Here is a 15839-nt window from a genome sequence, read left to right as displayed (position 1 = left end):
TTTGATGTTGTCCTAGAACCTTTATTAATTGCAATAAACAAAACTAGGGAAATAAAGGGAATCTCATTTACCAGTTTTGAATTTAAATTATCTGCATATGCAGATGATATATTATTATATTTAAGAGAACCGGAAATTACTATTCCATGTATGCTTAATTTAATAGAAAAATACGGTACATTTTCTGGATATAAAATTAATTGGAATAAATCTGAAATCCTCCCAATTAATGTTCATTGTACCAAAGGATTATTTGATCCATATTCATTTATTTGGAAAGAGGATGGAATAAAATACTTAGGAATTATGATCAAAAATACAATTGAAGACACAGTCAAAGAGAATGAAAAACTTTTATTGAAAAAAATAACAGAAATGTGTGAGCAATGGAATCCATTACATCTTTCTTGGTGGGGAAGAATTCAAACAATTAAAATGATGATATTGCCTGTGGTTTGTTACCAAATGAGTATGATTCCAATATTTTTTCAGGGGTCATTTTATAAAAAACTTAACAATATTCTTACAAAATTTGTTTGGTGTGGGAAAAGACCAAGAATCGCTTTAGTATCATTACAAAGACCAATTATGGAAGGGGGGGTAAATTTTCCAAATTTTTATAGGTATCATCAAGCCTATATTTTAAGACAGGGTATGTATTGGATTCTCCCAGATCTCTTAGAAAATGTACCAGATTGGCTGTATTTAGAATGGCGGCTCCTGTTCCCTTTAAATCCAGAACATTTAATTTCTATATCAATGCCTATAAGATACAAAGAACACAGAATCTTATTAGATACTTGGAAAACATTAAGATACATAAATAATCTGACACCAGAACCAATTGCTAAATCCCTAAATCAATCAATATGGGTAAACTCCAGGATCAGAATTGGCGGATTTAAAATCGTCTGGAAACAATGGATAACTGCAGGAATAAGAACATTAAATGACGTCATATCAGAAGGTTCCTTGCTTAGTTTTTCACAATTGCAAAATAAATTTAGACTAAATAAAACACAATTTTTTAAATGGATGCAAGCCATTCAGGTAGGGTTCCCTGAATGGAAAGTTCTCAATACTCAATATAGTTTGCAAGTTTTATGTTTCCAGACGGATTTCTTGGGTCACCAAGCCGCAAAATGGTATAAATTAATAAATGGATTTCTAAATTAAAAAAAGAAAACTGGACTTAGGGATATTTGGAGTATTGAGATTGGACAGACAATTTCTGCATCTCAATGGCCAAAATTCTGGTCCTGGAGATTAAGATTAACAAAGTCAGCATCTATGAGTCAAACATGGTTATTTTTATTACATAGAGTGTTATGGACCCCGACGCGCTTGCAAAAGATAGATAATACTAGATCTAATAGATGTTGGCATTGTAAAATAGAAGTAGGGACATTGGATCATTTAATTTTTTTTTGTCCCTGTATAAAAGCTTTTTGGAATTTAATTTGGCCCCAAATAAATATATTACTAGAAAATCACGTAGGACTCTCATATGATACCATATTATTCGGTACTGCAATGAGAACACAGAGTCCAATATCAGCAAATAATAATAAATTACTTTTAATATTGACAGGAGTTGCCATGCAGCAAATCACACAAAATTGGAAAGATTTTACCAAACTAAATTATACATTCTGGTGGAACTCGGTATGTCACATTTACAAAATGGAGAAAATTTTGGCTTTACAACAAGGAAATATTAAAAATTTTAAGAAAATATGGGATCCATTGACTAATTATTCTAGAGATCAGATATCTTAACACATTGATAATAGTAATATAGGGTTAGGGTGGGAAATATAGATATTAATATGAAAGAAAAATGGAAAAACAATTAATAGGGGAAAGGGATGAATATTTATGATATGAATTTGTACATACATATATATTTTATTATACATTTTATAATATGTGATTCATGTATTGAAAGAATGAAAATTCTATAAATAAAAATTAAAAAAAAAAAAAAGGCCACTCCTCACCTAGTAGATGTGAGCAATGTCATGCCATCTCTTGTGGGGTTGTTTTTGTGGTGGACTATTCAACCCAATTTCATGGAGGGACTCGCATTCTAAATTTTCATGCCACACAGTACGCTATCAACCAATGCATCCTGTCATGTGGCTATACTTCACACTTAAGTTTGATGGTCACTACAGGAGAAATTCTTTCACATCATCCTCATGGAGCTTCAAGCCATATGGAATGCTCTGAAGGCTTTCATAATTTGGCTCATTAACCAAATTATCCTAATTTAAACAATCAGGTTAACATGAACTATGTTAACATGCAAGGAGGAGTGGGGTGGTTCTTTCTTTGTGAGGAAGCATTCAGGACATGTGCATTTTATCTTATTTACTACCCTGTTTCCCTGAACATAAGACCTATCCACAAAATAAGCACTAGCATGATTTTTAAAGATTATCCTAATATAAGCCCTACTCCAAAAATAAGCCCTAGTTAAGATCAGCCCTCGAACCCCCCCCCCAATGTCCCTGACACCTCCTGACTCCATCCCTGACACTAGTGCTGCCTGATTAGCTGAAAAAATTGGACTCGTCAATTCAGCAACCCCCACCCCTGCAGCTTTAGGAGGCCACGGAGCGGAGGTATGTCAGTCTCACGGTGGGAGGGTCGGTGGGGTTCTGCTGCATAAGGGGGATGGATGAGAGGGGAGGAATGATGCTGCACATAGGGGGAGAGAAAGTAAAGAGGAAGAATTGGGGTGGAGGAGAGGAAGGGAAAGATGATTGTTGTACATGAAAAAAATAAGACATTCCCCCCAAATAAGCCCTAGTGTGTTTTTTGGACCCAAAATTAATATAAGACACTGTCTTATTTTGGGGGAAACACGGTAGCAGAGTATATCTTTTTCACTTATGCTCAAGCTGGGCTGACTGGAAGGTCATATCATAGCTCTCAATGTCAGAGCCATCACTTTATTGGTAGCCAGTTCCGCTGAGATCTGCAGAGCTGCAATGTGGTCTTCATTCCACACAGTTACATCTCTATACTACCTTGACCAAGATTTCTGAGGCAACAGGCAGTTTGGTCAGTCCTGCAGAATTTATTTAGGGTCTGGAATCCAACTCCATCCCATAGATCTATTTTTTGTGTCTGTTTCATGCTGTACACACACACACAAAAAAGGTTTAGTAATACTATGTCTTGTTCTTGCTGTTGGTCTTCGCTTTTGCAGGTTTTATTACAATTCCTCTTTTTACTTCAGTCAACTAAGAATTGCCATATATGGAAATATAGTGTTCTGCTAGAGAGAATAGTGTTACATCTGCTTGTAGCAGATGTTCTCTGAGGAGAGCGGGACACCTTTCCACATGCCCATCCTCCTCCCCTAGAATTTATATTCTCTTAGTTATAATAGACCGTGACTACCTTTGTCATGTGCAGCGCTTGCAGATAAGAAGGTGTGCTCATATATGGTGCTGCTTAAAAAGCTTCTGGAATAAGAATCTGGGGTGTGTGTCTGTGTTTGGCTCCTTTAGATGTCACCCACATGTGGAAATGTCTTGTTGTCCTCAAAGAATATTTGCTACAGGTGAGTAACTTCACTCTTTCACACTGAAAGTTTTGAGTATGTGTATCGATAAATGAAACTCATTTAATGCATTTGGATTTGTAGGTTTTAGACAAAGTGAAAAATGTATGGAAGTATGAAGATTATGAGGTTAAAATTTTTCTATAGAGCTTTTCGTTTCACTAATTAATTTCCAACTAACTTTTGAGAGTCTTTCTTTCATCAATGTTTATAGTAACATTGTTTTTACTACTTATTTTTCCTCTTAGGTAATTTCAAGATTGGATTTTCTGAAAAATTTTACCTAATTGTGATTGAGCACACAGAAAAGAACCATTCAGTATTACATATGTGGAATTTGCATCTTAAATCTGTTCCTGTTTCTATAGGTATGCTCTTTGTTGTCTGCTTTCAGAAGGAAAACTTACGAGATTACTGTGTGTGTGATCAAATATTGTGTTATAAGCAGGCAATCTACTGATTATATTCTTACCTCATAAACTTTCAAAGACAATCTACTAGAGACTGAAAATCATATGTTTATCCAAAGAAAAAGATGGCAGGTAAAATCTGTTTAGTCTATCCATTCATCCCATCTATTCCATTTAAGAACATAAGAACATAAGAAGGTGCCTCCACTGGGTCAGACCAAGGTCCATCTCGCCCAGCGGTCCGCTCCCGCGGCGGCCCATCAGGTCTGCGACCTGTGGAGTGGTTTCTGCCTACTTCTATAACCTACCTCAAGATATATCTGTACCCCTCTATCCCCTTATCCTTCAGGAACCTATCCAAACCCTCCTTGAACCCCTGTACAGAGTTCTGGCTTATCACATTCTCCGGAAGCGCGTTCCATGTGTCCACCACCCTCTGGGTAAAAAAGAACCTCCTAGCATTTGTTCTAAACCTGTCCCCTTTCAATTTCTCCGAGTGACCCCTAGTGCTTGTGGCTCCCCACGGTTTGAAGAATCTGTCCTTATTCACTTTCTCTATGCCCTTAAGGATTTTGAAGGTTTCTATCATGTCCCCTCTAAGTCTCCTGTTCTCCAGGGAGAACAGCCCCAGCATTTTTAACCTGTCATCATATGAAAAATTTTCCATACCTTTTATCAATTTAGTCGCCCTCCTCTGCACTCCCTCGAGTATCGCCATGTCCTTCTTGAGGTACGGCGACCAGTATTGAACACAGTACTCCAGGTGCGGGCGCACCATTGCGCGATACAGCGGCATGATGACTTCCTTCTTCCTGGTTGTAATACCCTTTTTGATGATGCCCAGCATTCTGTTTGCTTTCTTGGAGGCTGTCGTACATTGCGCCGATGGTTTCAGTGATGTGTTGACCATCACCCCCAGGTCCCTTTCAAGGTTACTTACCCCTAGCAGTGTTCCCCCCATTTTGTAGCTGAACATCGGGTTCTTTTTCCCTACATGCATGACCTTGCATTTCTCTACGTTAAAACTCATTTGCCACTTTTTTGCCCAGTCTTCCAGTTTCGTTAGGTCCCTTTGCAGGTCTTCACAGTCTTCCGTGTTTCTAACCCTGCTGCAGAGTTTGGTGTCATCAGCAAATTTGATAACCTCACATTTTGTCCCTGCCTCCAGATCGTTAATAAATATGTTGAACAGTAGAGGTCCCAGCACCGACCCCTGTGGAACTCCGCTCGTGACCCATTGCCAGTCTGAGTATTGGCCCTTTACTCCAACCCTCTGTTTCCTGCCCGCCAACCAGTGTTTGATCCATTGGTATATATCCCCTTGCACCCCGTGGTACCACAGCTTTTTAAGTAGCCGTTCGTGAGGTACCTTGTCGAAGGCTTTTTGGAAGTCAAGGTAAATGATGTCTATGGATTCCCCCTTATCCATCTGGCTGTTTATTCCCTCAAAGAAGTACAGCAAGTTCGTGAGGCGCGACCTTCCCTTGCAGAAGCCATGCTGGCTCGCCTTCAGTTGTCCATTGTTTTCTATGTGTTCGCAGATTGTGTCCTTTACCATTGCTTCCATCATCTTCCCTGGAACCGAGGTCAAGCTTACAGGCCTGTAGTTTCCCGGGTCACCCCTTGATCCCTTCTTAAAGATGGGCGTGACATTCGCTATTTTCCAGTCCTCTGGGATCTCCCCTGTTTTTAGGGAGAGGTTACATATTTGGCGAAGTGTCTCTGCTATTTCGTTTCTCAGTTCTTTTAGTACCCTTGGGTGAATGCCGTCCGGGCCTGGTGATTTGTCGCTCTTTAGTCTGTCTATCTGTCTGAGGACATCCTCTTTGCTTACCTCTATTTGTACTAGTCTTTCATCGTGTTCTCCGTTTATAATCACCTCGGGTTCTGGAATATTAGATGTGTCCTCTCTGGTGAAGACTGACAAGAAGAATTTGTTTAACCTGTCAGCTATCTCTTTTTCCTCCTTTATCGCTCCTTTCCTGTCTCCTTACTAAGCTCCACAATTATTTCCTTCTTCCTCAGAGATCTTCTGTGCTTATCTGAGGGTTTTTTGAAATCAGATATAGCCCTCGTCTCTGCCACCTCTATTGGGATGCTGGTTTAAGCCTCTACCATTATTTATCTTGAGTCCAGCTGCTTTTTAATGAAAACTTTATTTAAAGCTAGCCATGAAAAGTCATCTTGTACATATACATGCATAGATGGACACATTATGAAAAATGCAATGCACATTATAGATGAGCCTAATTAGCAAACAAAGAGAAGTATATAAATAATCAGTTGATTATTACATCTTACCTTTTATTGGGCCCAAATTGTAAAATATTTACTTAGGGCTATTTCATGTAATCGTCCATTCCAGACTAATATATCTGGGGCTGCTTTACATATAGCAGCAGTAGTATGCCTCACAGCAGTTTGTTTTTAACAAAAACATTAACATCTTTCTAATGCCTAACAAAAACACCGGGCCCAAGGTTAATTGACACCTAAATTTATCTGTGATTTTGTGCTCCAGTGTTCCCCCAAATGCTGGAAACGAGAGTATGTCCACCACATGTACAAATATAAGGTTGTGAACAACTTGAAAAATTGAAGATGGACTAAGCTATGGGACCGTATAGGATCCATCCCAGGATATTGAGGGAGCTCCGAGAGGTTCTGGCGGGTCCTCTTAAAGATTTGTTTAATAGATCTTTAGAGGCGGAAGAGGTTCCACTGGACTGGAGAAGAGCGGAAGTGGTCCCTCTTCACAAAAGTGGTTGCAGAGATGTAGTGGGAAATTACAGACTGGTAAGCCTCACTTTGGTTATTGGAAAAATAATGGAAACGTTGCTGAAGGAAAGGATAGTGTAATTCGGAGAATATAATGGATTACAAGATCCGAGGCAACATGGATTTACTAAAGGTACATCGTGCTAAACAAATCTGATCAAATTATTTGACTGGGTGACCAGAGAATTGGATCAAGGACATGCGCTAGATGTAATTTACTTAGATTTCAGCAAAGCCTTTGACACGGTTCCTCATAAGAGGCTCTTAAACAAACTCCATGGGTTGAAGTTAGGGTCCAAAGTCATGAACTGGATTAGAATCTGGTTGATGCCAGAAGGTGGTGGTTATTGGAATTCGCTCAGAGGAGGGAAAGGTGAGTAGTGGAGTGCCTCAGGGATCGGCGCTGGGGCCAATGTTTGTGAGCGACATTGCTGAAGGGTTTGAAGGTAAGGTTAGCCTTTTTGTGGATGATACCAAGATTGTATTATGGAAGATTATATTACAGCAGGTAGGCTGTGTTGGTAGCTCACATGAGATCAGGCTCCATTGTCATTTGTAGAGCTGTGATGTGGTCATCAGTCCACACATTCACTCTCTTAAGCAGAATTCCTGATCTGAAACCTGATTTGTTTGGCGTCTGAAACCAACTCTACCCTCCTAGGCCCATGCATTTCTGTTCCAGGCTGCTCCCTTACAACAAGCATTTTTATGTTAGCAATTGGTTCTGATTGGCCTTGCCCTTGAAAGACCCTATTGACTGTTTCTGATGAGCCTGGTAGCTAGGAATTACCATTTGTGGTAAGCTAATGTCCTTTTTTTCCTCATAGAAGGCTATTTATCTGTAGTAGGTGTTCTCTGAGGGCAGCAAAACACAGATCATCACATCCCTTTCACCTTCTGTAGGAGTCGAGTTCTCCAAGGTTTTTATTCAATTGTGGATCCTGTGCAGCAGGCAAATGGGAAGGCACTCATGTATGCACAATCAGTCCTGCCAAAAGCTTCTAGAAGAGGAGTGTCTATACCGGGGTTCTGTAGATGTCACCCTAACTGTGGTAATATAAGTCTTACTGTCCTCGGAGAACACCTGCTTCAGGTGAGGAACTTCACTATAATGCATCAGGAACCTCTGCAGTGAGGATTGATGCCTGCAGAATTCCTTTACTGCAGACCTCAGAGGTGCAGAGGAAGCTTGCTGACGTCTTGTAGAGAGAGAATCTCTTTGAAGATAGATGAAGGAGGCTGCTACATTCATCAAGCAGCACTTGGACACACTTAAGGCCCATTCCTGTTTTAACCTCTTCTAGAAGGTTTTAAAACGGAGAACATAGGAAATCCTTTTACTCTAATAGATATAGAAATCTTCCTCCTCCTCAATCCTCCCAGTCAACTGAGAGATCTTTCTCTCGTACAAGGGCTGAGGGCCCAAAGTCTTAATGAGCTATACATGAAAATCAGGGATGGGTTTTCTGTCTTCAGCAGATAATTTTAATCACCATTAGAGAATGACACGGGGACAAATTTGTCCCCGTTCCTACGAGTTTTGTTGCAGTCCCTGCCCCATTCCTGTAAGCTCTGCCTTAACCACACAAGCCTCGAACACTTATGATTTTAAAGTGTTTGAGGCTTGTGCAGATGAGTTCAGAGCTTGCAGGAATGGAGCAGGACAGGAAAAGAACTCGCTGGGACGGCAAATGAGTTCCCGTGGGGACAGGGAAAAATTTGTCCTCTTGTCATTCTTGAATCACCATAACCATTCTGTATGACCTTCAGATAGGAGGGAGGCTAAAACCTTTTGTACCACAATAGCCCCTACCCCCTCAGATTAGTGGATTTTCAAAATAGTTCAGGAACATTGCTCTCTGCAATTAGAGAACATTCTTCCAAATGATAAGCTCTCAACTTCAGGAACTGCTTATCAAAGAACTCCTCTGGCCAATATGTTTGAGACCATTCCATGCAGGAATAAGGGAAATGATTTTATTCCAAGTACTTCCTGATTACAAAAATGATGTGAAGATTCTGTCCCATTCCATGCTAGACCTAAAGGCTCTGAAAGAATATTTGACTCAGCAAAAGTTTATTCCTCATTCCTATTCTAGAAAAGGATTGGTTAGGCTCTGTGGATTTAAAAGATGCTTATAACCATATGTAGATACCATATGTAGTACCTGAAATTCATTGTAGGGAACCACCACTACTATTATGGCATATTGCCTTTTGCCCTTGTCTGCACAAAGAGTATTTACAAAGTGTCTAGCAGTTGTCACAGCTTTGTTATGCAGATGGGATAAACATAATTTAGTTACTTTTGGTTAGTTAAGAGCACATCAGAGGAATGAATGTTCATGGCCATTTGGGTGCTGGAGCTGCTAGGGCTCATGATAGTCACAGCTCAACCCATAACAAAAAATGGAATTGATAGGATTCCTGCTAGGCATGACTCTAGCATCTACATTTGTTCTGAAGTATCAGATTTAAACTCTGTTCTGTAGTAATGGAGGCCCACAAGAGTCAACAGGTATCTGTTTGCCAAATATTGATGACGATAGGCTCCCCAGGGGCCTGTGCTGGGACCGCTGCTTTGTAACATATTTATCAATGATCCAGAGATGGGAATAACTGGTGAGATAATTACATTTGCTCATGACACAAAGTTGTTACATCGCAAGAGGATTATGAAAAATTGCAAGAGAACCTTGGGAGACTGGGCATCAAAATGGCAGATAATGTTTAATGTGAGCAAGTGGAAAGCGATGTTTATGAAAAAGAGGAACCTGATTAAAAGGTTGTCAACTCATGTCATTTCATTTATTTATTTGTATTTACCACCTTTTATGACGAGATTCACCCAAGGTGGTGTGATCACAGTTGTTACTGCTCACATCGAACATGTGATGCTGGGTTCTATGTTATGAGTCACTGCCCAGTAAAAAGATCTAGGTGTCATTGTTGAGGATACGTTGAATCCCTCAGCTCAATGTATGGTAGCGGCTAAGAAGGCAAATAGGATGTTGGGAATTATCAGAAAAAGAATGAAAAACAAAGATGAAAATGTTATAATGCCCTTATATCGTTCTATGGTATGGCCACACCTTGAATACTGTGTGCAGTTCTGGTCAGCCTCTATAAGAATGGATATGTGGACATCACTCTTTGTATCTCACATTCAAACCATAGTGGGAAGTTTTAATGAGTTATGGTGTCTAAGATATTTATTCAATGTGTGATATTGTCAGAGCCCCCCTTTTGATATTGTTTTAGCAGTTAACTTTTTTCTGGTGGTTGATTGTAAGGTTTTATTACACAAGGATGGATGCAATTGTATATTTCAGAAAGGCGGTAATAATGGTAAACATGCAGCCAACTACAGTGCTCATATGACTAACACATAGACTCATTTTAAAGATTCTGTTGAGCCTACATAGGGTTTATTGGAGCCTAGGCTCACTGGGGATACAGGCCAATGTTTTTCTTAAACCCACCCAGGTCGTGACACTATCTTAAGGTTGGGAAGCCTTTTTTTTCTAAGCTATAAATGTGTACATGTATTCTAATTGTGTACATGTGCATTTTAGAAAATAAGAATGTACATAGCAACTCTGATTTTGCTCTACCAAAATTATCCCCGTGTATGCAGATTGCTTACAAATAAATGCATTCTTTACATGCATGTACTTGTTACATATATATTCGGTCACACAATCTTATAAAAGTCCCTTTACATGTGATTAAATCTATTCAAAATTACTCCCTATTTGGGTGTCAGGTTCCCTCACTTCAAGTTGTTAGCCAAATCGGCTGAGAGCCCAGAACTGTTTTTTTTTCATTGCCCTATTTTAAATTTGTTTGTTTGTTGTTTTTGTTTTTTTTAATCCTTATTTTTTTGTCAATGTGTTTAGACAGTAAGTTGGACACAAATGTATGTGAAGCAATGTCGCAGAAGGAAGTCATCTGTGGTTCTCCTGGAGAAAAATTCCATCCTCCATTGACACACAGGTTTCAGACCTGTAGGGCAAATCTACAGAGTACCAGCCGGCTGACTTTGTCATCAGAAAATGTTTACAGTCAAGAATTGGACTTACCTGAAGGAATAGAAATTATCAGTGTTAAACCCTCAGCAGGTTAGTAAGCAACTTAAGGTTTATAACTAAATATCTGGCTGCTGCAAGGTAACAAGTAGCAGCATATAAATATATTACTTAGTAAGCACCCATTAAAATTGCAATAAACTTTTTACAGTTGAGTAAAAATAGTTTATTAAATCTCTGAACCATCATGTACTTTGTATTTCTAACAAGTATGTTACTGTTAGTAATGGGAGATAAGCTACTGGAGATGGAGTAGAAAATGAATGGAGGGATGAGCTGAAGACCACAGGAAAGGTAGATTACCCAGGCTATATTGGTCAATGAGTATATGGTGGGGACAGAGAAACTGGTAGAGGTGTCTGGGATAGGGGAAATGAGCTAGAAGATGAATGGTAGGGTTGAGGAGGCAAAAGAAGGCAGTATTGAGGAGGCAGGGAGGGATGACCTTAGGACAAAGGCAGTGTGTGTGTGTGTGTATGTATGTAAGGAGGAGAGTGGGCTGCTTATGATTAGGACTTCTGGATTTCATATATTTTCATTGAACAAACTGTGGTAGCTGTAAAAGATTAAGACAAACTCCAACACATGCAAAGGGGTCTTAGAACCTGTCTTTTATCCCTCTTAATTATTACATTACATTATATTAGTATTTTCTATCCCGCCAATACTTTTCAGTTCTAGGCGGTTTACAAAAAGAGTTGGCTTGGGCATTCCCAGGGAGCTTACAGAGTTGATAGAGTCTGTACTGTTCTCTCAGTTACAACCGATAGCAAAGATACACACTCATACAAAATCTGTGCACAAGATACAATTCTCTTCTCTGTATTTCTCTTTTTTATTCTGGGTAGTTTATAGTTTCATACAGGAAGAAAAGGTTGTACAAAATAGAAATGAGGACAATAGCATTCACTAATACAGCACATGCAGATCTTTCAGGAAAATTATCATACACAAAACTCTAAGGTGAACTATTACAGATACACACATATACTTTTATAAAGATACTAGCAAAGAAACAAATAGAACATTTGGGAGTCGGTCCTCCTGATTGGCTAAAAAAAAACCCCTGAAACCAGATCGGGACAGAGTCTGTTTTAATGGAACCAGAGCCCAGTTTTATAGGTATTCTGTAAAATTGGCTGAATAGGGAAGTGTATATTCATTAAGTCAGACAACCCCAGGCCAGGTATTAAACCTTTTTCTTCTTTCTCATGTTCCCTTCATGTTTACTCTCCCATCTAGAGATATCATTTTTCTTTGAAGTAACTACATATAAATTGGCCCTTTTAATTGATGGAAAGTGAATCATAAGCTGAGGAGGCACTCTGCACCAGTGCTGCCCAATTTACGATTCAAATCGCTTCACTGATTCGAATTGGGTGAATCAATTCAAATCTATTAAAAAAAAATAATAATAAATCTCGCCGATTCAGTTACCAACACTCCCCCCTCGCCCCTGGCTTGCTGCTGCTGCTTTAGGGGGGGAGGGGGGAGGGTCAGTCAGGAAGTGCTGCCTAGGCCCTTTGCAGCGTCCTCCGGCTTTCCCCAGCCTCCCCGCTCTTACCTTAAGATAATTGGCAGCCAACAGAGAGGATCGTGGTGCTGTAGCAATCTTTGCAGGCTGCCGTCATCCTCGGAACCATGTTTACTCTGCCACAATCCTGCCTCTGGGAAGAGCTGCAAGAAGGTGGGTGTATAAAATACATTTTGCAGGGATAATATTTGAGAGCTTTTGAAGTTGCCAGAAACAGAAATGCCTCTGAAATAGAGTTCTGAGTTCCCAATGCTAACATAACGATAGTGATTTGAAGTCACCGTACTAAGGTTTCTTTAACAGATGTTTGACTGCATTTTATATCGGCTGAAGAAAGATGTAATTCCAGAATCTAAGTATGGATTGTTTTTTTAGAAGATAAAAGGTGGAATAGGATAGATACTGTCAGTAAGTCAGTGTCTCAGCGAAAATATCCAGACACATCATATTTAAAACTTTAACTATGTTCTTACATTCTTTTACCGGGAGCTTGAAATTAAATTTGCTTAGGGGAAGTGTTTTTAAGGGAGAAATTTTTGCTTAGATTCATATATAGCATGATCATTAATTGGATTAGAAGATATTTTATCGATTTCTTAAGAAATTTATTATTGATAAATATAGTTTTATTTACTATTTGTTAATTCAAATTAAATATAATAATATGTAGGCTGAAATAATTCAATATTGAGATATTACATGTATGAAATAAGATTTTCCTGTGAAGGATAATTATAATTAATTATAGTTTTGGTAAAGATTATAGTAGAGTAAAGGAATTTAAGTTGGGTTATATGAAATTTTAAGACGGTTAGAATTCATAACTAGTCCATATTCATTAAATGATTCATTAGAGAAATATTAAATTGGTGGGATTACGTGGTTAAGTATAAGTAATAAGTATTAAATATAAATAATGTTTGAAGGAAGATAAGGGTAGACATGATAACTTTATTAATTACTTCATTATTTAATGTCATCTTATAGAAGAATATTGTAGATTTAGGAGAAATTAAAAGGGGTAGTATAAAATTTTTAGAAGGGATAAAATTGATATAGTTCATTTTGTCAAAATATTTTATTAGATGAAATATTGGAATGAAGGGATTTATGTGAATTGTGGAGTTTTTTTAATTTGTCTAATGATATTAGATATAATTATTATATTAATTTTGCAAACAATCTAATTTTCATGTCTATAGGAAATGGATATAATTTAATAATTATTTAAACATGTTACTTTATAAAGATGCACAAAGATATTTTTATTAGGTAGTATAGATTCTTTAGGGATTTTATTATTAAAGTGTTTACATATGGCAATAATATTTTTAATGGGTATGTATGGGTATGTATCAAAGTTAGATTAATAATATATAACTTATGATTTAGACTATATAATTTAATGGCTTATTATAATGTATAATTATTTTTTAAATTTAGCCTGTGAAGAGTTCTTCCAAGTTTTCACTATTAATTTGGGGGGGTTGGGAAAGGGTGGGATGGGGTTATGAGGGAAGGGGTTGGGGGATAAGGTTTTTTTTAAAATTTCAGTTCTTAGATTGAGGAAAAGTGATTGTTTAATGTATATTCATTGCAATTTGAATTATGGGAAGATATCTATAAGTATTATGCATAAATTGTATAATGGATTTTAAAATATTTTCCCTAAATGTTAATGGCCTCAACCATCCGATTAAAAGGAAAAAAAAAAAATTATTATTTTTAAAACAGAATGCGGATATTTGTTATATCCAAGAGACACATTTATCTAATATAGAATCTACAAAACTGGAGGGAGGTTGGGTAAACCATTGTTTTTTTTGCCCCTGCAGTAGGGAAGAAGGCTGGAGTAGCTATTTTAGTGAATAGGAAATGTAATGCTTTATTTAAATTAGTTGCTTCTGATCCTTTAGGAAGATGGGTACATGTAGAAATGAGCATGGGAAATACTACAATGGCGCTCTTTAATTTATATGCCCCAAACTCGAACCAAAATTAATTTTTGAAGTCTCTACAACAACTGATATTACCACTGGCAGCCTAACTTAGTGGTGGCTGGGGATTTTAATGCTGTTATGGATCCTTTGTTGGATAAAAAAACCTAGTAAAATTATGAAATCATTGGGTTTGGATAATTTTGTAAATTCTTGTGATTTGAAAGATATATGGCGAATACTTCATTTTGATGGACGGGAATTTTCTTTTTGTTTCCATGTTCACAAATCATTTTCAAGAATAGATTACATTTTTGTTTCAAACCAATTAGTACAACAGATAACACAAGCCTCCATAGACCCAATTATTTTATCTGATCATGGAGGGGTGTAGGTTGAACTTAAAATAGAAGATCAAAATAATGATAGACCTGTATGGAGATTCGATAATACACTGCTTGCAGATCCAAATTTTTGTGAAAATTTTCTTATAAAATGAATTAATATTTCCAAATTAATGCCACTGGTGGAATCTCTATTGAAACTTTATGGGATGCTTTTAAGGCAACCATGAGAGGTCAAACTATTTCTTTTTCGGCACATATTAGGAAGCAGGTCAAACAACAATTTTCCAATCTGGAACAAGAAATTAAATTTTTGGAATCAAAATTGATTGATAAATGGGAATATTCTGTATTCCAGGATCTTTTAAAAGCTAAATGCAAATATAACGAGATTTCTTCCAAATTGGTAAGGAATGATTTATTTTCTCAACAAGCTTTGTATTATGGAAATTCAAATAAGGTGGGAAGATTATTGGCAAATTATCTTAAAGCAAAGAAAAGAAAGTCAAAAATAATTGCCATTAAAGATGAGAAAGGTGATACTTACACTCAAGTTGAACCTATTTTAAAACAATTTTTAAAATTTTATAAAGCTCTTTATTCTTCTGAGCCTTATTTGGCTAAAGAAAAAGATGGTTTAGAATTTTTAAGTGTTAGAGGGACCTAAAATTCCTGAACATATAAAAGGAAGTCTTGAGCCTATATCATTAAAAGAATTGCAAACGGCGTTGAAGTCCCTTAGAGTTGGATCCACTCCAGGTGGTGATGGTTTCACGGTGGAATTTTTTAAAATCATTTCAAAATACTCTATTACCATATTTGTTAAATTTATATCAGGCTCAACTAAATAAGGGTTGTATTACAGGCACTATAGCAGAATCTTTAACTATAGTTTTGCCAAAGCCAAAAAAGATCCCACTTTGGTTTCAAATTACAGGCCTATTTCTTTAATTAATGTGGATGGCAAACTTTTGGCTAAACTTTTGTCTTTACGCTTAGCTAAGGCTCTCCCTTATATTTTTGGTAAGCACCAAACTGGATTTGTTGCTAAGAGACATTCTTCTAATAACACCAGACTGGCTTTTCAAATATTATATTTAACAAAAGCCATGAATGATCCAGCTCTTTCTGTTTCCTTGGATGCAGAGAAGGCATTTGATTGGGTGGAATGGAC

General features: G+C 37.5%; 1 protein-coding gene across 2 annotated transcripts in view; it reads left to right on the top strand.

Annotated features, from left to right (window-relative positions):
• DMXL1 (Dmx like 1) overlaps window positions 1-15839 on the top strand; it is a 367266-nt gene that overhangs the window by 129252 nt on the left and 222175 nt on the right. For both annotated transcript variants that reach the window (XM_033929039.1, XM_033929038.1), the window contains exons 16-17: window positions 3823-3942; window positions 10662-10883. In XM_033929039.1, the coding sequence (XP_033784930.1) occupies window positions 3823-3942; window positions 10662-10883 (342 nt within the window). The remainder of the gene's footprint in view (window positions 1-3822; window positions 3943-10661; window positions 10884-15839) is intronic.

This window comes from Geotrypetes seraphini, chromosome 1 (assembly GCF_902459505.1).
Source record: "Geotrypetes seraphini chromosome 1, aGeoSer1.1, whole genome shotgun sequence".
Lineage (NCBI taxonomy): Eukaryota > Metazoa > Chordata > Amphibia > Gymnophiona > Dermophiidae > Geotrypetes > Geotrypetes seraphini.
The sequence above is the reverse complement of the archived record's forward strand: the minus strand, read 5'-3'. Positions and strand labels throughout refer to the sequence as shown.